Raw genomic sequence first — 24,083 nt, 5'->3', positions numbered from 1 at the left:
AAAGATAATTAAATAATAAGAAGCCTGTAAAGGTCAAATGCTTGGCTGTGAAAACTTCCACAGCCATTCTTTCTGTGTAGAGTGTATCTCTTCACTGATGATCGGTGAATAAAAGCTAGCAGTAGAAAATTAAAATGTGTAAGGCTAGCTTAGTTTTAAACCATAGATGCAATAATTTATTTAATGTTAGACTTGAACTTTTTCTTTATTTTTTTATTTTGATTTCTATATGTACACACCTCTTTCAATAGCTCTTACAAGTGATAACTTAAGTGGGGAAAATAAGAAAACGGACAGGTACTTTAATTTATATTGTTGTATAAAAGAAATTAGGCCATACTTCTAAAGACTGCTTGGATGCCAGTAAGTATCTGTAGCAGTTAGATGTCTGAGTGTCTTTAATGTTCCAGATTTTGTCTGGTTTTAATCATGCTTTAAAGTGGTAGAAAAACAAAGGTAGATTTGTCTTTTTGAAAAGCTTTGCCTACATCTGTACTTACATAGACTGGTAGCATTGAACTTGCATGTCTGTGTGCTGTGTTCAGGCAGGCAAGTTCTCTTGATCTGATAGAGCTTGTACAAAAGGTTTATTGATTGAGGGAATTACTTTAGTTTTAGGGTCAAGAAACAGTTTATTTATTGCTGAAGTTAATGCCCTTTCTTTCTTTTCTTTCTTTTCTTTCTTTTCTTTCTTTCTTTCTTTTCTTTCTTTTGCTCTCTTTCTCCTCTTTCTCTCTTTTGTTATTTCCGTCCCTGTGTTTTTCTGTTAACTTTTTTTCAGAAGAGCAGAATTCTGCCTTAATAACATGGCATGTAAATGCTGTCTGAGGGGTTCTGGAGAAACGTGTAAAATGGTGCATATGGTTTTCGTTTTTACAATTTTGTATATAGCTCTTTCCATGCAGCCCAGACTGCAGGCTAATGTAAGCACAGCTTGTTTTATTCCTGTCGTATTACCAAGCTGCTAGAGCAGCTTTGTGCATGCTTTTCTTTCCATGAATGCTCCCCTGCTAAAGCACAGAAATAAGGTTGTGGGAGTTACTCGTCCGCTTTGGCAAACAAAAAGAAAAGTCTGTCTGTACTAGAACAACAGACACTTTAAAGCTTCACTTTTCCAAAGGCTGTATTCACATGTACATATTTGCATGCAAGATCACAAAAAAACAGAAGCCAACAACATCAGCACCTCAGGAGTCACTGGACCAATCTTCATTTTGCATGGGGGCCAAGTAGATGAGAAGGACATGGTTTGTGCAGTCACTCCTGGCACATGTTGACTTCTTAAATGATAACAGTTGGTCTGTATATTAGATGTATATTAGATGCTTTCTTTTGCTGAGTGCTACAACAATCTCATAAGAAGTTTCATAGATTATCTTAAACTGATTTCTAGACAGCTTGCCAGAGGGTCTGAGAAGGAGCAAGATTTGACTACATATGTGTAGCAAGTCTGCAAGTGGCAGGAACAGAGCCATAAATACTGCTTTTTATCTGGCCTTGACAGAAGACCACCAACAGTTCAATGCAGCTGCCTGAGCACAGGACTTTGGTGGCACCTGAGATGCCCCAGAGAACTGGGGGAGGGGTATCTCTCCAGGGGGCAAGGCTGACATAGAACCTGGAGGGGAGTCAGGCTCTTGTGTAGCAGTTGCTGCAGGCCAGGCATCCTCCTTGAGAGCATGTCCCTAGCACCAGGGACTTACCTAACTGAACCTCACATACCAGTCATTCCAGTCACTACATCCTTAGTTATCAGGCTGGATATATTAACTAAAGACTTGGTGTAAAATGAAATTTATTTTTTTATGCATCCAAAATTATAACATTGCCAAGGTTTCGTGGCATTTGTTTGACCAAAAGAGATTACATTTGTAGTTCTCTGTGTGTGTATGCAAGAATGGTTTGGTTTTTTTCCTCCTGTAATACACAAACTTAAAGCATCATTTAAAAGGAAACTCAAGGCCAGATTTAGCCTTGCCCTGAGCTATGACAGCAGAAAATGTAATGTACTGAACGTGAAGTAACTTCCCTCTTGCTAGTGCAGCTCCAGAAGTTGAACCCTGAAGGCTGAATAATTGTTGTTTCCTGTATTAGTTTGTAACAATTTATGAGAGTGGGAAGGAACAAAAAAAAAAAATCTTTGCAATCCCCTGGGCAAATAGCAGATATGAGAGTTTCATCTACCGGAGTGAAATTCAGGTTTAAAAATATTCCAACTTCAAAAAAGGGAATCTAGGAAGAAAATAACTGTTCACAGTGTGTCTTTCTAGATCTCCACAGCCATGTCACAGTTATGTTACAAGTATGGATTAAAGTCTTACTGTGCTTGGAAACTGCATTGTAGAAGGAAAAATAAGGTTTCAGTTCAACAGCTACTCTCTGTTTAAAATCATTCACTAATTTTTTTTTTCCCCAGGTAATTTCTAACCTGTGATCAAATTTCAAGTGCTCTGGAACAGAGGGTATTTTCAGATGGTCAATGTATGATTCCTTAAGAACTGTATTTCAAGACCCTTTTGTGCTTTTAGCATTGCTCACCTTGTAAGGAAACAGTGTTCCCTGTTTGCCCCTATGGACAGCAGAAATACATTAGGAGGATTTTCTGAAATTTGGTGAAGTCAAGGGAGATTTTACCATCAAGTTAAATGGTCATATACATCGACAAATGCCCAAGTGCTTTTGAAATCCCATTACACTTTATGCTTTCAGCCATCTGAGAGCTTCAGATTATAAGGCATTCTGCCCTGGAAAGATTTCTTCTTAATAAGGAAGTAGTAAGAGAAAGGAATGAATCAGATAAAGATAAAGCTCTCTCTCAAAGGGCAGCCCAAATTCAGACCAAATGTGGCAAAGGTTTCTGAAATGATCAGGCTTGTTCTCTTCTTTATTTACTCCCTGACTATTCCCACTTGGTCCCTCTTTCTGTAAAACAGAAGTTCAAAATAGGACAGAAAAAATCTGACTTTTTAGTATTTCCAGCTGGGACTGGAGTCAAATGTGCTTGAAATAGTGTGAGAAAGACTGATATGATTGTGGTGAGAGCTGTTTGAGTACCTGGATATACATCTCAGACCAGGCCTAAAAACCAAAGTTTTTAGACAGCTCTAGGGAAAATGTGCTCACATGATGTACTGTGAAATTTGGCAAAATCAGCAGCTCTTGATTTCAATAAGCAGCTCAACTGCCCCTGAGCACCAAATGTTCTGTGCTTCACTATCACCTTGTAAAATGGCCCAGCCTGTAAAGTCACTTCTGGCAGGGGCAGGTCTCTCTTGTCAGTACCGTCATGGAGATGGGGCGTATCTGCACTTGCAAATTCCTTTTTTAAAATGTTCTTACAGAAAAAAGAGCAGGGAGAATAACATGCAATTCAATATTGTGCTTACTGTCCTCTCTCACTTTCCAGATTCAGGAGGGATTTAAAGAGCTGTTTAAAGGACTGCCTGCTTGTTGCCCTTTTCCTAATCTAGCATCCTTATACCTGCATATGAAGATTAGAGTTCCACTGAGATGTGAGAGCAAAACACATCAGGGTTGTATGCATGGGTCCTTAATTAAAACAGACCTCCCAGCCTTAGGAAAAAGAAAAAAAAAATCAAAATCTTGCACAACATCAACCGGCATTAGCAGTATCAGCATCACGGTAGGTGCCCTACAGAACAGGAAGCTGTGAAAGAGCACTCAAAAATAATGACTGAGTTTCCATGATGATGTCAAGACTTTCACATCTCAGGCTGCCAGGTGTGGATTACTTGAGCTAGAAGTATAAAAGCTGTACAAAATAAAAATGAAGCAGAAAAATTGAAATCTCAGCAGGTGATGATGTACTATAAGAAGGAATCAGCCCTTTAAAGCTTCATCTAGGGAAGGAGGAGGAGGAGCAAGAGAATACCAGACCCAGTATTTCCACATTTCCTTTGTTTCCAGGGTGTTTTCTTTCCCCTTACTTTTTTTTTTTTTTTTTTTTTTTGGCTCATTGTGTAAAATCTGATGCTTGAAGACATCTGAAACCTGTTTTATCCCCTCTCACCTCTTCGTCTGCCTTGGCATTTTGGCATTGTTATCACAATTACAAGGGCAGGTGACAGTTCTCTAGGCTTTGAATCCACCAGCCTCTCCTGCAGTGAAATTCAATCAAGTAGCATCATTTCTTTGAAAAATAAACAAGACTGCAAGCTCTGCAACAGGGAAGTAAATTATATGTGTTCACAGAGCTTCAGAATCCTCTTTGCCTTTCATGTTATACTGCTTGACTTCCTATTAAAATTATTGCTAACGTAGTCGGGGCAGTGACAAGGAGCATTTTTGTGAAAAAGAGATGTTATTGCAATGAGCTTGTAGGTGTCAGTTTTATCCTGGACAAGCAGATCTAGGAAGAATAGTATGTGGCTTTCTAAGGTTGCTCTAGTGCAGCAGGAAAGAGTAAGGTGAAATAATGTGGTGTCCCTTCGCTCTCCCAAGCAATGTAATTCAATGTACAGTGAGAGGAATGCTGGGCACTCCTCATGGCCCTTTTGTACTGATGTGGCTGACAGAGGATTTCAAGGTCAGATATGAACCGTGGAATCTCCCTGCTTGCTGCCTTGCTCCCTGTGTCCTCCCTCCCTCCCAGCAAAATATTTTTGTTAGCCAGGGGAATACAACTAGGCAGAAAATTGATCAGTGGACAGTTAGGAACAATATATTTCTATGTGACAATAAATATGTGTATTTGTTTGATAAACAATTCTATTTTAATTATTTGGTTTACCTCCGTTTTTAGTTTACTTGCTATTTTTGAATTAATGCATCTTTGTGTAGAGATAGTCAACACTTATTAGGAAAGGGTAAAAACCTTTTATTGTACCAATTAGTATGTATGCAATATCTTCCTGAGCTGGTAGATGAGTAGCTGGGGCGATTTACTTTAGGCTGAGCAGCTACATATATCTTCTCACCAGCACTGAACAAAAGATTTTGAGGCCATTTTTTATGTAGTGGTGGAGCAGACTATTAGTTGAAGGGACCAAACAGGATACTTAAAAAAACCCTGCTCTTTTCTTTGCATCTCATTTCTAATATGGAATATTCTCACTGGTACAAGTTTTTTGTATTCCTTGAGCCTTGATTCCTGAACTGAGATTAGCATTGATTCATTAAAGTCTAATTGGCCTGCTGCAGTGCTATTCCTACATGTTTCTGACACCAAACACAGCCATCTCCAGAGCAACTTTTTGAGGTTATCAAATGAAACAGTAACATTTGAATTCATACAGCCACACAGCACTGAATGGCATTTAATCAGTTCTTAGAAAGCAGTCCTGGTGCTTATTAACTCCCAAAAAGCTACTGCCTTCAGTTGCCATCTAGATAACTATTTTTTCTTTGCCAATAGATAGTTGCCTCTAAATGCCTAGGGAATGATGATGCTTGGTGGCAAGTGCAGGCTATAAAATATTTATCTTTAACACACAATTGTATTACTACAGCCTCTAATAGGATTTGGTGTCAGGCAAACATCTGCCTTGGCCTCTGGCCCAAAGATAGGGAAACAAGCTATTAAGTTGGATGTTGCATAGTAAATAAATAAGGCAGAAATACTGTTAAAGTAGCTGTACTGCTGACCAGCAAACATGGTGAGTATATAAAAAAGAAGTCTATCAAGAGTCCAGAAATTTGTCTAGCTTCTTAATATGTTTATTGTGTTGCATCTGGATAAAGGTAATTCATGTTGGTAGTTGTGGGCCAGGCTGACAGATCTTTATAGAGTTCACCACAGTAGAATTGGCTTTCATGGGGCTTTTTGTCAGCAGCAAAGTGGTCCCCTGAGTAGACCATTAGCCTGGGAGCTTTGTCGCTGTCACATGAGTCAATTTATAATATGAAGCAAATGCTGTGTTGCATTTGTCCATGCCTCAGATTAACAACCTAAAAAAAAAAAAAAAAAACGGGAATGGTAACAATTAGCAATTTCATATTGAACTCGATAATACCCTTTAACAAAAGATACTGTAGTGTGAAGTCTTATAGTGGGTATGGGCTGAGTCATGCCAGTTTATGGGTTCTCTCAGAGTATAGGGTAATTGCAGTGGGAAAACTAGCAATGGGACAAAGGTTTCAGCCAAGTTTCCCTCAAAATCTGACAGCTGTGAGTTTACTTGTACTGAAAAACATCCCCTGAAAGAAATGGCAAAAATAGCAGATCAATGTTATTTTATGCAATATGCTAAATTATAGCTGCTGAGGATACTTAGAGATTTTTTTTTCTTTCTTTCTTTGCTTTGATAATTAAAGCTCATGAGCAGAAAGGACCTTGAAGAGTACTTCAGAAGAAGAGTTTTTGCTCTTGAAGAATCTAGGCTTTCACGCTTAATGGATGTTTTCCATTTCTTATTTTTATGAATCCAGAAAGTATTTTGTACATCCTCCTTTTCCTGTCTGAGGTAGGCTGTCTTAGGATAGGGAGTACCTGCTCTGTAAGACAGGGCATTTCCATACCATTCTCCAAAATGACAGTGTGGATCTGAAGACCAAGTGTCTCATTATGTCATTTACACTTTCTGTCAGAGAAGTATGAGGGTATTTATAATGGAGAACTGCAAAGATGCTCAGAGGGCATAAGCACCTCTCCTATAGAGACAGGCTAAAGGAGTTGGGGCTGCTCAGGTGGGAGAAGGGAAGTGGCCAAGGAGACCTTAGAGCTCTTCCAATACCTAAAGAGGCTACAAAAGAGCTGGAAAGGGACTTTTCACAAGGGCATGGAGTGATAGGACAGGGAGGAATGGCTTTAAACTGACAAGTAGGCAGGTTTAGGTTAGATATTAGGAAGAAATTCCTCACTGTGTGATGAGGCACTGGCATACACTACCCAGAGAAACCATGGCTGACACATCCCTGGAGGTGTTCAAGGCTGTGGAGCAACTTGGTCTAGTGGAAGGTGTCTGCTCATGGCAGGGGGATTGAAACTTGGTAGTCTTTAAGGTCTTTTCCAATCAAAACCATCCAGTGATTCTGTGATTCCATAAAATGACTTGTTTTTTCAGTTGCTTAATTAGATTGTGAAGCTACCAAAACACTTAATTCCATAGGCAAGCTTCTGCATTTCCTCTTAGAAATCCCACCACCTCAAGTTTTGCCCATGTACCCCTGGTGTGAGTTGTTTGCTCTTGGAAGTTTCACTCCTGCTGCCATTGTTGGTTGAGAGGTGGCATGGAAACTGTTTTCAGTGTTCTCTTTTCATTTAATAGCAAAACCTGATGAAGGCATCATGCATCATCCATTGGCTGGCCCTCCAGTTATTAATGTCTGCCCTTACCGGCTGGTATCAGTCAGATCTCTTCAGGGATTTGGAAGCCAAGAGAAAACTGTGGGAATCAGACTGGAAACAGAGAACATATGTATCTCTTTCTAAAATAGAATTGTTCATGGTCTCACAGTGAACTTTAACAATTAAATAAAACAAAACAAAAACATTGTCATGATTCTCTAAAGGAGTTCCCATGGTACTATTCTTAAAACACCATATGGAATTTTGTATATATTGGAAAATACTCCTCTAATTATGTGAACAGCTTACAGAATAAGCTGTATAATGGAGACTAGAAGCCAGCCATAACTGCAGTGGCCTGTTTTAGCTTGTTGACTGATAGTGTGTCACCTGTGTAGCAATGTTGACTGTGAACATACTCGAAAGAAAGACAGCTGCTTTGTGCCACTGACTTAGGGACTCCCTGAATGTTAAAGTTGTGTCCCTTCTATCTCATATGATAATAATTTGGCTAAGCCCTAGCTTCTGAAAATGTCTGCTTGATGCATTATTCTTTCCAGGGTTCTCCCATCATGACTCCCTAATTTCTGATGCCAAGTCACCTGCCTCCTGTTTAGCTTGAAATGTAGGTGTTAGATCACTGTGCGTGAATGTGCGTGTACTTGCACGTGCCAGAAGGGCCGGAAAATTTTCTGAGGTGCCCAACTGGCAGTCTGTAACCACTGAGACAAAATTCAGTCCTAGGATGAAAACAGAGTATTTTATGAGAAGCCTTGAGTGAGTATAACTTGCTAATGCCTTCAATCTTCAAAGTAAAAAGAAATTCCAGGTTGTGATTCTGCCTAAGAATATAAATAGGAGCATGCTCAGTGTTGCACACACGGCTTGCAGACTTGCTGCTCACAAGCCTCAGTCTCTGCCTTGTTTGTGCTCATTAGCTCTGGAGTTTCTGAGGGAAAAAAGTGTGTTCATTTAACACTTCCTTTATGGAAATACTTTGGAGTTGTTTGGGAGTAGCTTTGAGACAAAGATGCACTGCATGAACCTTCATCACTTTTCAGAATTGATTCTCAGTAGTGAAGAACTTCTGGGAGTGTGTGAAGACCTTAATTGCCCTGAATCACCAGGAAAGTTTGCATCCTTAACTGCTAAAAAAAACAGCAAGTGGCACAAGTCACAGGGGAAGTAGAGTTTCTTTTCACTTCATCTCATCTCGTATCAGGCAGGTTATTCCAGGGCAAATAGAGGTAGTGTAAAATGAGTATACATTAAAAATGTTACTTTTGGCTATTTTAGAAAAACAAGGGACAGCAGAGAAAGCAGTGAAATGGGATGAAAGAATTTTTAAGGGCCTACTCTGTTATTAATATTAGAGGGTATTCAGGCCACAAGTAAAAATTACTGAGGTGCTTCAGTGAGGAAGGTAAAATGGGTTTCATCCACCTATTTTTTAATTCCTTTTGAGTTAGCCACTATGGCATGAAGCAGTTCGGCCACACTTGCAAAGAAGTGTCTGGGAAACCAAAGATTGAGGAGCTAGTGATAGATGAAGTGATATATGTGCATATCACTGTAGCTTTACAATGAGAAATGCCAAATCTGCACATGAACCAGAAAACAGATGTGAATATTATTTTTTAATGAGTTAGTGTCAGTCACCGTCAGCAGGGATCTGACCAGTTATAGGTGTCTCTGCTGAACGAGTCAGAGGAGGAAAGAGTGCACCACCAGAATAAAGGTTCTTACATGGATTCACCCAGAGATTCTGGAAAGGTTGGTTACCTAAGCACAGGTCTGCTCCATTTCTGTGGTCACACTGAACTTCTAAATCCCTTTGTACATAGTCATTGTAGTGGACAAAGTAATTCAGTTTAATCTGCAGTGGACATTGAATTGGTGTGCAGAGTCTTGCCTGTCTTGTCCTAGGCATCATGGACACACCAGCTGAACCCACTGTAACTGCAAAATACTGTTTCCAGTAACAAAGATTACCATTTTGCTGATGTGCTTTATCACACTTTGGAACAGTTGCCATGCTAGACGTTATGCTACTTTTTAGATACTTTCTAGATGTTTGTGTGGGTCTTTTTACTATTTTGCTTAAATATTATATTACAAAAATATACCAAGAAAGCTATAGGGTTATTTACTCCTTTTCAAGATCTCAGTTTAGTCCATTAAAGCGAAAACTTGGGAAAAAAAACTTTTTAAAATAATTTTTAATATTCTAAAGATGTTAATACTGGGACTCTGTCCTGCATCAAGCCTTGAGGTATTCCCCTTGACTTCAAAGGTCACACATGTTACATCTGTGCAGTGTTGCTCCACCTTGCAGCCCCTGACCCTGTGTGGCAGTGGGGTGATGAGGTGTCATGGGACAATTGCACTGATGCTGAATAGCACAGCCCTTCTTTTCCCAGTTTTCAGGCAGCAGAAGAAAAAAATTCTCTAGTTCTTTTTTCTGGTGCATTCTTCTTTTTTTTTTTTTTTTTTTTTTTTTTTGCCACCTTTTGAGCTTAACCACCTTATTAGAGGGTCTGACAGAACCAGCACAAGAAGAGGGAGCTTAGAGTTGTTCTTAGGATGAGAAGATTAGAGGAAAAGGACTGACCCTTTCAGCAACAGGAGTTGTCCATCTCATTATCTTTTTTTCACAGAACTCACACTCTGTATGTTCTTCATGTGTGTAAGTATGTACATAAATAACTTCCTTTTCCTGAATCTCTGGGTATATTTCTTGAAGAAAAGTGAAATATAAGTATTGCTAAAAAAGCATAGAGAAAAAAAAGTCACAAAGTGAATTAACTTTTGTTTTCAGCAGTGACATTAACCCGTGTCAAAGTTCTGAAGATTGTATACACGTGAGCTAATATTAACTTTTCATTTACAGGATAGATTTGTGTTTATACATGCTGTGAAGTGAGAGATTATATTTCTAAATATCACTATAAATGCATAAGGCCTTAGTCATTACTTCTTTACTCTAGGAAGCATGGCTGCTCTTTGATTGGAACAAAGATGGCATCTCAAGCCTAAAGGGTTGACTGCATGTTGTGACTGTATTTCTACACACCATCAAGTGAATACCTGCTTAACTACTAAGTCTTAGAAAACTGACAGCACTTCCTTGTACCTTTCTTGCTGCATGGAGCTGTCTGCTTATGAGATGTCTGAAGCCAGGACTTAAAACATAAATGCTTTAAACTGGTTTTATTTTTTAAATTTGCTGTTGTCCTTTGTGAATTATTGAATTATACCACAGCCTTTAAAATGTCCTTCAGAAACCTCTGCTCTTTGGCAAACACCCATACAGAAACTGGGTTCCTTTCATTTGTGCTTAAAAACTAATCTGCACATCTTTGCTGTCGCTGGTTCTCTTCACTTGCACTGACTGGGAGTTTACAAATAACTTTGCTCCTACAAGGTCTTGTGAAGTATGTCTGTGCAAATGCAATCATTATTCACAGGGCTGAGATTTTCACCCCACTCCATGTGCACTACTAGTGCCCCTGCTCTTTTATCAAATCCAGTTTTCCTCTGATAGGCATCTCTGTCAGAGAAAATGTGAAATAGCACTGTAGAATGAACCATGGTATTTATTACAATGTCTTTCAAAGCCTCACATTTACTCAGTCTTCACTCAGTTTAGTGTAAGAAAATGAGATTATTTTCATTCTCTTTTTGATGTGTTTACTAGCTTGTGTTGTTCTTTTATGAAAGATATGTTTTAATCCCAATATTCTGAACTCTCTTCAAAAGAGAAGTGCTAGATAACATTTTGCTTCCTGTTAACTTTCCCTGAAAAATGAATAGCTGGTGGTTTTGCCAAAGTCAGGGAATTTAACATGCTAACTAGAAATAGAAGAAAATGTGAAATAGACCCATTCCTGTTCCACCAAATAGAATATTAGCCCAGCACTTTGAGCTGTTAAAGATACAAATTATATAATGTATAATATTCAATACAGTATTGCAGAGCAAATAAGAAGAATTTTGATTAGAGGTATTTTGTGAGCAAGCAGATAGGATGAACCAAGGGTCTGTGTTCAGTAAGTTCATAGGGGAACATATCTATCATCACTCAGCTCTTTTTGGCACAAATAAATGCTCCAAGGTCACTTAATCAAGTCAACAAAACTGGACCAAAAGTATATGTTCTGCCATGAGAATGGTGTGTATTGCATCCCTGCAATAAATTCAAAGAGGAAAAATGGTCGTAAATATATACAGAAAGAAAAGACGTTTGGAAGTTTTCAGGTACTGAGACAATGCCAAACCTGGTGGGTGCTGAGTAGCTTGTATTTAATGACAGGATTCACAGTTGTGAACCATCCATTGGTGTAAATGGATGAGCAGGGTTTAGTGCAGCTCACACTAATGCTTTCTCCCCGAGTGTAGCAATTGCTCTGAAGTTTCAACTGTCCTGCCCATCTAGAGCCCTCCTAAACTCAGAGGTGTTTTCTTGCCTAAAGAAGTGTCTGAATTCTCTTTTGTTTTCCAGAATCAGTGGATAACTGTCCCAGTAATTGCTATGGGAATGGAGACTGTGTGTCTGGGACCTGCCATTGCTTCCTTGGCTTTCTGGGCCCTGACTGTGGCAGAGGTAGGAATTTATGCTTCTCCCATTCAGTTAACATTTTTCTTCTGGAAATTATATTCATGATGGTGCCTTTTGCAAAGTACTCTTCACCCAGTGTGGAGATGCTGCAGTAGAGTGGAAACAAGTTGATCTGTGAATTTTGTTTGCCACAAATTTGCTAAAATTTCAATCAGCAGCTGAGGGACCTGTGGGTGTTTACCCTGGAGAAAAGAAGGATCAGAGGACATCTTACTGGTCTCTACAACTACCTGAAAGGAGGGTGTAGCCAGGTGGGGATCAGTCTCTTTTCCCAGGTAAGAGATAGGACAAGAGGAAACATCCTCTAGTTGTGCCAGGGGTGGTTTAGATTGGCTATTGGGAAAAATTTCTTCAGCAAAGGATTCAGACTGCTCAGGGGAGTGGTGGAATCACCATCTCTGGGAGTGTAGGTGTGGCATTTAGGCACAAGGTTTAGTGGTGGGCTGGCAGTACTGGGCTAAGAGTTGGACTTGATCTTGGAGAGCATTTCCAACCTTAATGATGCTATGCTTTACTAATCGTGACTGCTGTGCCCTTAGCAACAGAACAAACCCTTGGGCTGCTTGTGGACAGGCAAAATGTCACATCAGAAATTTTCTCTCTGGAAGTGGCTTTAGAAAACAGGACTCATAAATGTGGCATTGTGGTTTGTTTAGCAGAGCACTTTTATGATGGTGTGGCATGACACTATAATGATACTTTCTTTTAAGATACTGATTATACAAAAAGTACCTGGCAAGTCTGTCTGAGCCTGGCTGTAGGGAATAGGGCAGTGTTAGCGTAAGGCTAGGAGTGGAATAATGGCAGGAACAACTGGTTACTCTGGCCAAAAGTATAAATACTGGGAGGACTGGGAAGGAGACTTACCCCAGTAAACAGTATAATACATTTTTCTGCTCAAGTGATAAGTATTTTTAATAAATGACTTTGGAAGGATTTCCTTTGGCCTGAATTTTTTAGGTTATTCAAACATTTAAAAAACAAACTGAAATACTTTTAGTAAGAACACATTTCAAACCAAGATATGAAAACCTTGCATGTGGGAAATGACAGGATACGGTGCATCAACCTTTCCAAGGCCTTTTTTTGGCTCAAACAGTCCAACAAACTAAATACAGATTTATAAATATGGGGAGGGAGGTAGCATAAAATGTTAGTGCCCACCCAAGGAGCTGCGGTAAGGCTGCAGGTCAGGCCTTTACCCCAGCTCATCGCTGCTTTGGAAAGCAGGCTGGCGCCTTCTCAAGAGAGAGCTAAACTCTGTCCAACCCCAGCCCTCTCCCGCTCCAGCTGAGCTGGGTCACATCCCAGCAGCGAGGCAGGAGACAGAGATAAGGAGCCGTGCACCCCCGGGGCAGGCGGGAGCTCCCTGCCAAGGCAGCGAGGCCGGGCTGAACCCGGCAAGGTTTCAGAGTTCACAGCCCAGTAAGATGGATGTGGCAAGCTGTGTCCCTGAGAGCTATTATGTCAAACTTCTTGCTGACTCAGGTTACACTTGGTTTGCATTTCCTTACACTTGGTTTGCATTTCCAAGCTCCTTTTCAAATCCCTAGAGCTGGAGACAAAAGAAGTTTTTTCCATGTCCCATAGCATATTCCAGCTCACACCTCCTAACTTTCAGTAGGGGCAGAAGTTCAGGGCTTGTTTCCCCCAAGGCTCCCTGTAGAGTCTGTGGAGAAAAAGAACTTTCTTCACTGTGAGTCAGGGTACTTAAACTCTTGTTCTGAATCCACTTTCAGAGGAGTTCACCTCCCCTCCCCGGCTACCCTGAACTTTCTCAGGCTTTTCAATGGACCAATGTGAGTCTCCCATTTCACCAGAGCACATGCTCTAGCTGCTACGAACACCTTTTATTAAACTCTGTCTTTTCATTCAGAATCATCTGGGTTCAGATCACAGGTTGCACTCTGCCTTTAGGAAGACAGAAAAATACCCGGAATGCCAAATTTATATTTGTGTATGCATGTCCACTCACTGGGCATGTTAAATAGATCATGTTGCCATGAGCATGAGATCCAAGGATTCCAGCACTGACTTCCTGTTGGTTTTCAGGGCCATCCAAGACTCGTCTTTTGACCTACAAATCCCTCAAAAGGCAGCATGTGTAAGGCTGTTAAAGTATCCATCTGCAGCCCTTCGCAATCACTATATGGAGCAGTAATCCTTAAATAAGCAGGTTCCTGCTCACATTTAAGAATTCCATGGGTGTTCCTTTATTTTAATTCAGCCATGTAATTCACCATCCAAATGAATGGGAAACTCTGGAGCAGAAAGTCTTTCTCTGTTTAGTAATGGTTAATTACTAATGTATTATTAACCAATTATTTTTAAAAAAATTAATGAGAGCAAGTCACCAGAGGTATATTCTATAGGCTTTTTGAAGGTTTTCTTGGACACAGGAGGTGGCTTTCTCAAGTTCTGTATAAAGTAAACAAACCAACAAATGATCTTACTCGCTGATGCTCAACTTTGCAAGAAACAGAGTATGCATTTGGGTTGCTGCTATCATTACCACACTAGAGAATTACTATAATTTTGCCATCATAGACATTGTTGGAATCTGAATGATCAAATAATAATTATATATCTTTATATATGGAAAAGAGTTGCACAAGTAACAGGAGAAAAATTTCAGAAACTTCTTTTGTCCTTTCATTATTGCATGCTACAGGGGAAGTCTTGTTCTCACAACTGATTTGACATTTGTAGCAGTGCTTTCCAGGTGATGCTGAAGGTGTTCTCCACAGAAGGCTCTGTGGAGTGTCAGTCTCTTTCTCAGCAACTTCTCCCTGGTTAAAGGCAGTTATTCTATCTTCTTGTTGAAAAGAACTGCAGACTATCCCCTGCTAGTGCCTTGAAAGAACAATGTCCATTAGTGAGCATTGAAATTTGAGATGGGAGGGGCAGAAAATTCCATCATTTAGCTGAAAAGTAAAATTACAGAGTGCGCTGTGAACTATGCACACAACACAGTGTATCTTAAACAATTTAAGTCTCATCTAGGTAGATATCATTTTGCAAATTATGCACTTGCAATGCACCATGGCAACGTTCCTTTAAAGTGAACAGAGCGCTCCTTAGTAATAACAGTTGCCAAATTCATTTCTTTCCTCAACCTCTTTTATCTTGGTCAGGCAAATACAGTTCACTGCATATCAAACTGATTTAACAGTCAGAGTTGGCAATGCTTTGTATTTTATTGAGGCTGCTGTAGTTCTGGAAGACTCAAACTGACTTGACTATAAGGACGTGTGGAAACAGCTCATGATGCACTTTGTGAGATTACTGTCTGAAAAGATGGAAGAGAAGGAGAGGAAAGCTTTCCTTAATCATGTAATACCCCTTCCCACACATAATCAAAGTCAGGAACAAAGCAAAAGAGGATTCATCACATGCCTAATCCAGTTGGATTAAGCAGCAGAATGGAATATTCATTTCACATTTGTCCTCCATAAAATTGTTCATAAATTGCCTTTCCGAGGGGCAGATGAGAAGGCCAGCTGCTCTCACCTAAGGCTGATGTGCAACAGTGAACAAGAGCAGTCTGTGTTGCATATATGTCCTTGCAGTGGACTTTCAGCAAAATAAAATGAAAGAGAGCAGGACTTAAGCAAGTTTCAAAGCAGAGTGTACAGGAAAAGGCTGTTGTTTATGAAGGACCAAAATCAGCATCTTGGCAAAATCAGAACAGAGGACAAAAGGAACATAATGTGGCTGGTGTGGAGAATGGAATAAGGAGAAGGCATCATCTGAATGGAGCTGGAGAAAGCTTGGAGAGCAGTGATTACAAAAAGCTGTGGTTGTGGAGGCTGAGGTCTGGTCCTTGATGCCCTCTGCTTCCTTGGGGGACCTGTTCTGTATCCTTCAGTTCATCCCATCCAACTCTGCCTGGCAGTTTCCAAATTTAGCTCTGAAAATGCTTAATCCTGGGATCCATCATGCCACAGCTTGAGCTTGTCATCTTCCTCTTCGTCCCTTTGTCACAGGGAAGAAATCCTGTATCTGGGTGGCCTTGAGAGTCAGCTGACTTTGCTGGAAACAAGGACAATTAAAAATCCTTTACAAATTACACAAATTGCAGAGGACAGATTTACACAGCTTTTATTACAGGGAGCTTGGAAACAGTAGAGGCCAATTTTGCCTTGTGGCTGGTAGATTAATCGAGTCCAGCAGAGGTGATAACCAAAAATGGGGGCTGGACATTCAGTTAGAACCATAGAATTGTTAAGGTTGGAAAAGACCTCTAAAACTCTTTTCATCAAGTTCAGCTATTAACCCAGCACTGCCAAGTCCACCACTAAGCCAAATCCCCATATGCCACATCCACACATCTTTTAAATTCCATCGGGGATGGTGACTGAGTCACTTCCCTGTGCAGCCTGCTCCAGTGCTTGACAACCCTTTCAGGGCAGAAGGTTGATAGCTGATGGTATGACATGAGCTAAATCAGTGAAATAGTCTCAATGTGGCATTCTGGGCTCTGAGCAAAGCAACTGAAACCCATAATGCTGAGAGTTAACTCAGAAAAAAACAGGGGAGTGATTTGTGTGCCACTGAGATCCACAGCAGAGGCAGTGTCAAGGAAAGTCTGGCAGCAGGTCAGGGATAGTGATAAGCAATCTAAAGTCAATGATGCTCCAGAAAGAAGACATCAGTTACATTGTGAAATCAGAATACAAGGGAACTATGAGTTTAGTTAGTGAAAAAAGATATTAGAGACAGAGAGCAAGGAGATAGTCTAACTTAAGGGCACTGTTTGTTTGTTTTAAAGACTCATAGGAGAATACAGTTAACAGCTGGGTATCATCCATATAAAAGATTTGGTTTTGGCAAAACAAACAGCAACATACTCCAGTGAAGACTGTGTATGAAGAATGTAAATTACATGCTGGGCTCTTGTGCTTCTTTTTGAAATGATTTTCCATTTGTTTTAATGTGATTTTTGTTGTCTGTCCATAGCGTCCTGCCCAGTGCTGTGCAGTGGAAATGGGCAGTACATGAAAGGAAGATGCTTGTGCCACAGTGGCTGGAAGGGAGCAGAGTGTGATGTCCCAACCAACCAGTGCATTGATGTCTCCTGCAATAACCATGGCACATGCATCATGGGCACCTGTATCTGCAACCCAGGATACAAAGGCGAGAGCTGTGAAGAAGGTATTTGCAAGATACATTCAATTAGCCTTTTGCTTTGATTGTTGTTCTGTAATTATATGGATGGAGGCAATTCAGAATCGGACTGCCACTTAAACAGAACAATAATAGGCACCTTAGAGATACAATAGATGGATACAACATAAAAATGATATGTTGTCATAACTCCTCGTTAGCTATCATACTTGTTCAATAACTGGATGAAAAGCCATCAAATGCTTCAGATAGAAGAATCTAGTTGAAAGACCAGAACATCTAATCATATGTTCAAATGTTCTTATAAAAGCATCGTTTCCATTTACACATCTAAACGTATAATTACTTTTTCAGTGCTTTCCTCTCTGCTGCACTATGCCAAGCAATTTCAGTTGCTTACATACACAAAATGGTGCCATGTGAGAGAAAGTCCCTGGTTCTTGTCAGCATTAAAAGCTTAAAAATGTTCAGGACTTGAATTAAATTCTGCTTCAAAGTCAGATATTATTTTAATGACTCTTCCATAGCTTTTTTCTCACATTAGCCCCCCAAATATTTCTCATTTACATTTAGATGTATGGGTGCTTTTAGTACATATCTTTAATCTTTTTGTGTAGGAACTCACCTGCCAACATAAACCTTTATCTTCCTTAGTCTGTGACTGCTTCTTACTACTAAATGAAAAAGTGGACAGTTATGCAAGTGTATAAATCATTCAGAGAGTATAAATATATATCCAAAAGTGCATTATTTAAAGAATAATGTTCAAAACTTTTGAAAACTATTCTCAGACTTCTATGCTGGTGACCTAGTAAATAATTATTCTTAATTTACACTTCCACAAGTACATATATAAGGCCTCTTCACTGCTTGATAGATTAAAGACATCGTTTGATACATTTAAGAATGACAACGACTTGAATTAATTTATGGTTGTCTTCATGTGTGCAGGATAAAGATTTATCTGAAATGGCTTTATTTTACAGGCAATGAAAATAGGCAGAATTGGATTCAGACATTCAAATGGCATCTAATCTAGCAATTCTTTTGATGTGTTAAATGTATTGGAGTGGGACATCTCTGATGTAGCATGGCTTCAGTGTCAGTAAATGTTAGAGATGAAGACAGTATCAGCTCTTGTAACAATAAGTAATCTCTTCTGAAAGACTCATTTTAGCTTAAAGCACAATTCAGTGAAGCTGTGGGACATGCAAAACTCAGATTGTGACTACTCAAGTATCTTTAAAGCATTTCTGTAGACCTCCTATTTACTAGATCATATCCTTACTGGATAAACAGAAATTAAAAGATCCTGATTGTGCCTCCAGCCAGAAGTGTTTAATGTGAGTAAATCAGAGTGAGATTTGACCTTTTTCAAACAAGAACCTTTATTTCCCTGGTCACGTTTAAAGCAGAAAAGCCAGGAACTGCTCAGTTATTTTATGTTATCACTGTAGTGGGGGACACTGTCAGTCCCACTAGGTCAAAACTTGAAAAAGGAGGAAGAACAAAGAGAACGTATTTTTTCTTATGGGCTGTTTAGTATTTTTCCAAGCATGCATGTTTTTGATACTCAAGGCATAATTTGTATTATGTTGTGAGGGGGGAAAGCAGCTCAGAAATATGCCATGTGGGAAATCTTGAGAACATATATATACATATTTAGATTTAGTAAAAAAGTTGATTTATACTATTTTTTAAATTGCTTTTACTCTTAATTTCTCTTCTAAGAAGGGCCATCTGGTATTGATTACTTTTTATTATTTCTCAGTTCTCGTAGCTTCACTGCTTGGTCCATGTTTGTAATGGGTTTTCATTCCAGGGTTTCTTCTGTCTTTTCTTTTCCCCCCATAGAAGTTCAGCAATGTTTATAAAACATCAGCCAACAATCCTACACGAGATTTTCTTTTCTCTTTCCTTAGTTTATTGGCCCCATATTTTATAAGGCATGGCCTAAGCCAGCGAGGCATTGCAGGGAGGGGAGCAAATTTAAGAAGTGAAATATGAGAAGTTACTCTTTGGGCACCAAATAAGCCTAATAACTTGTGTGACCAATGAAGCATGAAGCATATTGGGGAAAAGTGTAGAAGAGGCACTGACCTTGCTTGCTACATGATTTATCTCCCTGGCAAAGATTCTGCACAAGGCTTAACTATAAACGGCATTTTCCATCCAAGAATTTGGCCATTTGGGACATTTTCCAACCAACAACACAGGCATAGAATTATTTTTTTCTTTTCTAGGTATACTAGATCCTGTCAGCTCTGCCTTCATGCCCAGCTCCTCATCTCTGCTTCTCCCAGAGCTGAGCAGCTAAATTTGTCAAGCAGAGTTCCCTAAAAATAATACCATTGTATTCCAAATCCACTAAGCAATTGATTAAGAAGAAAGCAGAAACCTGTAATCCTGTCCCAGGGCCCTTCCGATGGTGCAGAAAGCCTAAAGAGATAGATCCAGTGAGGCTGAGATTAAAGTAGCCGTTGTGTGTGACATTTTCTGAAAGGGCTCATTTCAACATGAAAAATGGCCTTGGGATTATGATAAATGGGGGGTTCTGACATGCACATTCCCCTCCTATAATAGTCTGTGTTAGAGCTGAGATAGCAGATTGTCTGCCTCCTGTGATGGAGGCCCCTGTAAAACTCACCTTTTTCCCAACTGACCTTCAGAGTGGATGATTAATTGCCTGGAGGTAGCCTCTTGTCAGTTAGCCTGTGATCTTTCTTCTCTATGTTCAAACCATCTGCTGAGAACGGACAAGGCTGCTACTCTGTCCCTTAGTCCTTTTCATACTTGTTACTGCTGAGAAAGAACAGGGCCAGGATTTCAAGAGTCTCATGCTAAAATTGGCACCCTCGCTCCCAGCTCACTAACAGTGAAGGAGATTTATGGACTCATCCTTTCCAGACTCTTAAAACTTTTGAGGATTGTTCCAGCTATGAGCAGAACTCCAGGAATCAAACAAAAAAGAAAATTCTCTCTCATGCCTTGGGATAGTAATAACTGAGCTATTACTTGTCAGACTCAGAAGGGTTTGGGAATCCAGGGAATTATCAGAGCAGCTGTTGTGTTTCCTTTTAATGTTTCTGGATCTTAAACAGGTCAGTGGAATTCTTACTAGCTTTTCCAGGGGTAAAAACTGAACCACAAACCTGTCATGTGTGCAGTAGCCATGTTCTGCTCTGCTGTATCAGAGCCAGAAGCTGGACAGTTTTCCTGTGCTACTTAGCCAGACTGACACTTGTCACCAATCCCCAAGGAACTGCCACACACCGTTTCAAAAGACAGGAAGAATTTCTCTAGGCTGTCCTATCAGCTTTTATCTATAAATAGACAGTCGACTCCTTCAGTCAGTTTTTCTTAGAGGGTGTCTGGTGCATTTCATATTTTTCTATTGCTGGGTGAAATTCCCCTGTGGGCAGAGCAGCTGACAGTTGCCTACAAAACACATAACTCAGGAATCAGGGAGGGAGTACATGTAGTCTTTTTGGTGTACATTGCTATACCCCTAACTAAATGGTGTCCAATCTTGTTAGGAAAGTGCCTCTTTGTAGGGGGGGAGTAAACCTCAAACATTTAAAAAAGAGTATTAATTGATCAAAAATAAAACCAGGAGAACACCATTATAAAAAAAAGGCAGGATTTTATTTTAATCCTTATTCCAGAAAAACCGTCTGTGGATATATTTCAGTGTGAAATTTCTTTAAGTCTCCATGAAACCTGTATAGATTTAAGCACATTCTTCAGTTTAAGCATGTATTTTGCTGAATAAGAATGTCAGCTTCTGCTGAATCTTTATGAAAAATTCTCTCTCAGAAAAGTAGGGCTCAGCTTCAAATTCATTAGTAATAGTAATTTAGATTATTCTAATAGAATCAATGAAGACACACTATGCGTACGATAGAATATTATTTTTATTCTATTCTTAATTAATATTAGCCCGTTCTTACCAGAAAGATCCCTTGTTAGTGCAGACCTGCATAAAAGAATGGATGTCATCACTAGATTTTTCTCTGTTTTTTCACGTAGGTGTTTTAGGTCTCACTGCCTTTTAGGGCCATTGACTGCTTGCATGTAGCATCTGTTTTGTTTACAGCAGGGCTTTTCGGTTGAAACCTCGAGATACTGTGTAAATATGTTTGTGTAGACAGCAGTCTGATAGCTTTTTTCATGAAATTCCCATTTGCTTTCCCTGTCTACTTCCTCTTCTTTCTCACATGTAGTGGACTGCATGGATCCTACCTGCTCGGGACGAGGCGTGTGTGTCCGAGGAGAATGTCACTGTTCCGTTGGCTGGGGAGGAACAAATTGTGAGACCCCAAGAGCCACTTGTCTGGATCAGTGCTCTGGTCACGGGACTTTCCTCCCAGATACCGGACTCTGCAGCTGCGATCCCAACTGGACTGGCCACGACTGCTCAATTGGTAACATCAGCGCTGACTTACTGTTGATCTTTCGTTAAACTTTGTGAAATACTCAGATGTAGATCTGTAGAAAAAGGGCTACAGATGTATTCCAGTGAAGCACGTGTAGGGCCTGACTGGAAGGAGAAATTCCATAGCTCAACTACATAAATAATTCTGCTACCATTGCTGAGCATAGATTAATATCATAAATAACTCCATTAAAGCCACCTAGGCTTGCTGTTGTTCATTATATGGCTGTTAATGTAATAGATGGTCCACATATAACTTCTTGTTCTGGTGATAGTTCTTGATGAACCCCAGTAGCCACTAAAGTGTCTGTTTTGATTTTTAGGAGATGACTAAATAATCTTTAGTGGCTATAAACAAGTAGCATGATTTGGTAATCTGTCAGATCTCCTTTCCCTTCTGAATTCAAAGCTTGTGATTTCTAGGCTAGTGGAGGAGGAGTGCCTCATGAGGTTCATATTAAAAGACTGTCTTCTACCAACTAAAAAATAAGTTTACTGAGTAAAAGTATTTATTAATACAAGCAGCTACCAAGAAGACAGATTGTTATGGGCAGTTTTGTGTAAAGGTTTGGAACAGCAACCTTCATTCCTCCTCTGAATGGGCATCTTGCTCAAAATCTGCATCAGGTATGGGAATTGAAGGCTAAAGAAAAACTGTTCAGGACCCTTTTCTTCCAAATGCAATTAGCTCTTAGATAAGGCCACACTGAGAAATAGTGGAATACATTAAATAGTCAGAAGCTACAGAGCATCAGTCCTTTGGCTTTTGTCCTGTATTGTGTGCTCACAAAAAAAGAGACACCAGCAATAACAGTTTCTATACCTTACACAACTGTAGTGGAATTAGGCCAGAAATCCAGGGCAGCTCAGTATAGGCAGTGAAATGAAAAGAATTTTCAGCAAAGCAACCCAAAAAAAAAGCTATTAGGAGGATGGATATAGTAGAAAAATTATGTAAACAACATTTTCACTGAGGAATTGCTATCATGAGTAAAGAAAATCAGGTTAACTGCTTGCAAGTATCTTAAGAGAGTAATTTCCAAGGATGAGGCAAACTGAATAAACTGGTGCTGAGAACGTAAGAAAACCCTTTTGACAATCATCATTTAGGCTGGGTGTTAGAAGCTTGTCATAAAGTAAAATTGACTGGACTGAGGAATAATCAGAAGAGGAGGGCTACTCTACTTGCCTGGGGCTGAAACTAGGTTGATCAAAACTTTTGCAGATGTACATAGGGAAGCTATCATGCATTGAAGGGAAGATAAATTTGGTGCCAGGCTTTTCCTTTCCCCATATTAGCATATTTAATTCCATACTCTGTGAGTTTATTTTTTAAACCATCATAAGGGGAAAGGTAGTCATGTATTTGTAGTTTGTAGCATAGTTCATAATTGAGTCGTTATTCTGTGTTTGTACAGAGGTTTGGGGATTGCAGGGATGGATTTGGAAAAATGTTTATTTCAATGTGCAAACAGAATTCACTTTCCCTTTGTTAACCTGCAGGGTCATGTACAGATGATTTATAAGCTTTCCTTATACTGCTTTTGTAAATCCATCTAGTGCAAACTTTCTTTGGCAGCATGAAGTTATTTGAGACAAACTTGAGCATCATTCCAAGACCTTTTTCCTCACTGAAATGCTTGTAACATTCAGGTTATTGTGCCTCACAGCTAAAATCACAGCTAAGATGATTTGTAAACTTCCATTTCTAGCCCAGACCTTTCCACTGAATTGATGACTTGATTTGAAAGATAGATTTACTCACAGGATATGTGGTACTTTTCTTGCATCACTAAAATAGAGTGAGCAGGCATGCTATTGCATGCAATAACACACTGCCCAGCCCAGTGGGGTGAAGGTTCTAAAAGGGACAGATTTTTATTGTCTTATAAAACAGGACCAAACAGAACAGAAGAATTACTAAGGGAAAGAGCTAAGTACTTGCAGAAATTACCTTCAGCTCAGCAAAGCAGTTAGGACTGTGTTCAGTCCCAGTGAAATGTATACAACTGTGCCCACATGGATTTGTGCCAAGGACAGCCCCTTTCATAAACCACATGGAGAGGCATACCCTGGAAACAGCATAATTATCTGAAAACCCAGAATATGAGCAGGCAGAGTCGATTTTCCAGCTCTTACCACCTTGAAGTTAGGAATAGCACCTGTCTACAGTGCTGTATGATGTATTCTTTTAGGTTATCGGGCAGTATGGAAGCAGTAGCTGAAGTCTGTGGGGTGTCATATGTAGAAAGTAAAACTAGAGCCTCTTTGAACCTTAGACTGCGTCTTTCAGCTGAGTAGGTAGATTTTACCTGCCTTTAGTGGTAATCTTAGAGAACAGATTACTGGGTAAAACCTTCACTTTTCACAAAACAATACTATTACAGAGATTCCTGTTTCCTGTTTATATTTTTTTTTTCATTCCACTTAGCCTTCATAGAGAAGCTCTGCCAGTTCAAATGTGAAAGATTCCCATTCTGAACTGCATTGTAGGAAGAAGTAGTTATATAGTTTGGGTTTTTTTTTTTTTGCTTTCTGTGTCTGCCCACTGCCAAGACATGCTGAGACAGGGCTGCTGCACTACCTCAGAATTGTCACTCAGGGAAAATGCTTCTCAAACATACTCCAGCAAGGGATAGTTTTGTAGGATCACTTTT

At 39.7% G+C, this 24,083-nt stretch overlaps 1 protein-coding gene across 1 annotated transcript in view; it reads left to right on the top strand.

Annotated features, from left to right (window-relative positions):
* Nucleotides 1-24,083, top strand: part of TENM4 (teneurin transmembrane protein 4) — a 342,526-nt gene that overhangs the window by 182,021 nt on the left and 136,422 nt on the right. The window contains exons 8-10 of the mRNA XM_053934325.1: nucleotides 11,748-11,849; nucleotides 16,824-17,018; nucleotides 21,215-21,415. Coding sequence (XP_053790300.1) covers nucleotides 11,748-11,849; nucleotides 16,824-17,018; nucleotides 21,215-21,415 — 498 coding nt within the window. The remainder of the gene's footprint in view (nucleotides 1-11,747; nucleotides 11,850-16,823; nucleotides 17,019-21,214; nucleotides 21,416-24,083) is intronic.

This window comes from Vidua chalybeata, chromosome 2 (genome assembly GCF_026979565.1).
Source record: "Vidua chalybeata isolate OUT-0048 chromosome 2, bVidCha1 merged haplotype, whole genome shotgun sequence".
NCBI lineage: Eukaryota > Metazoa > Chordata > Aves > Passeriformes > Viduidae > Vidua > Vidua chalybeata.
Note: the sequence above shows the minus strand (reverse complement) of the source record. Positions and strands in the feature narration are given on the sequence as shown.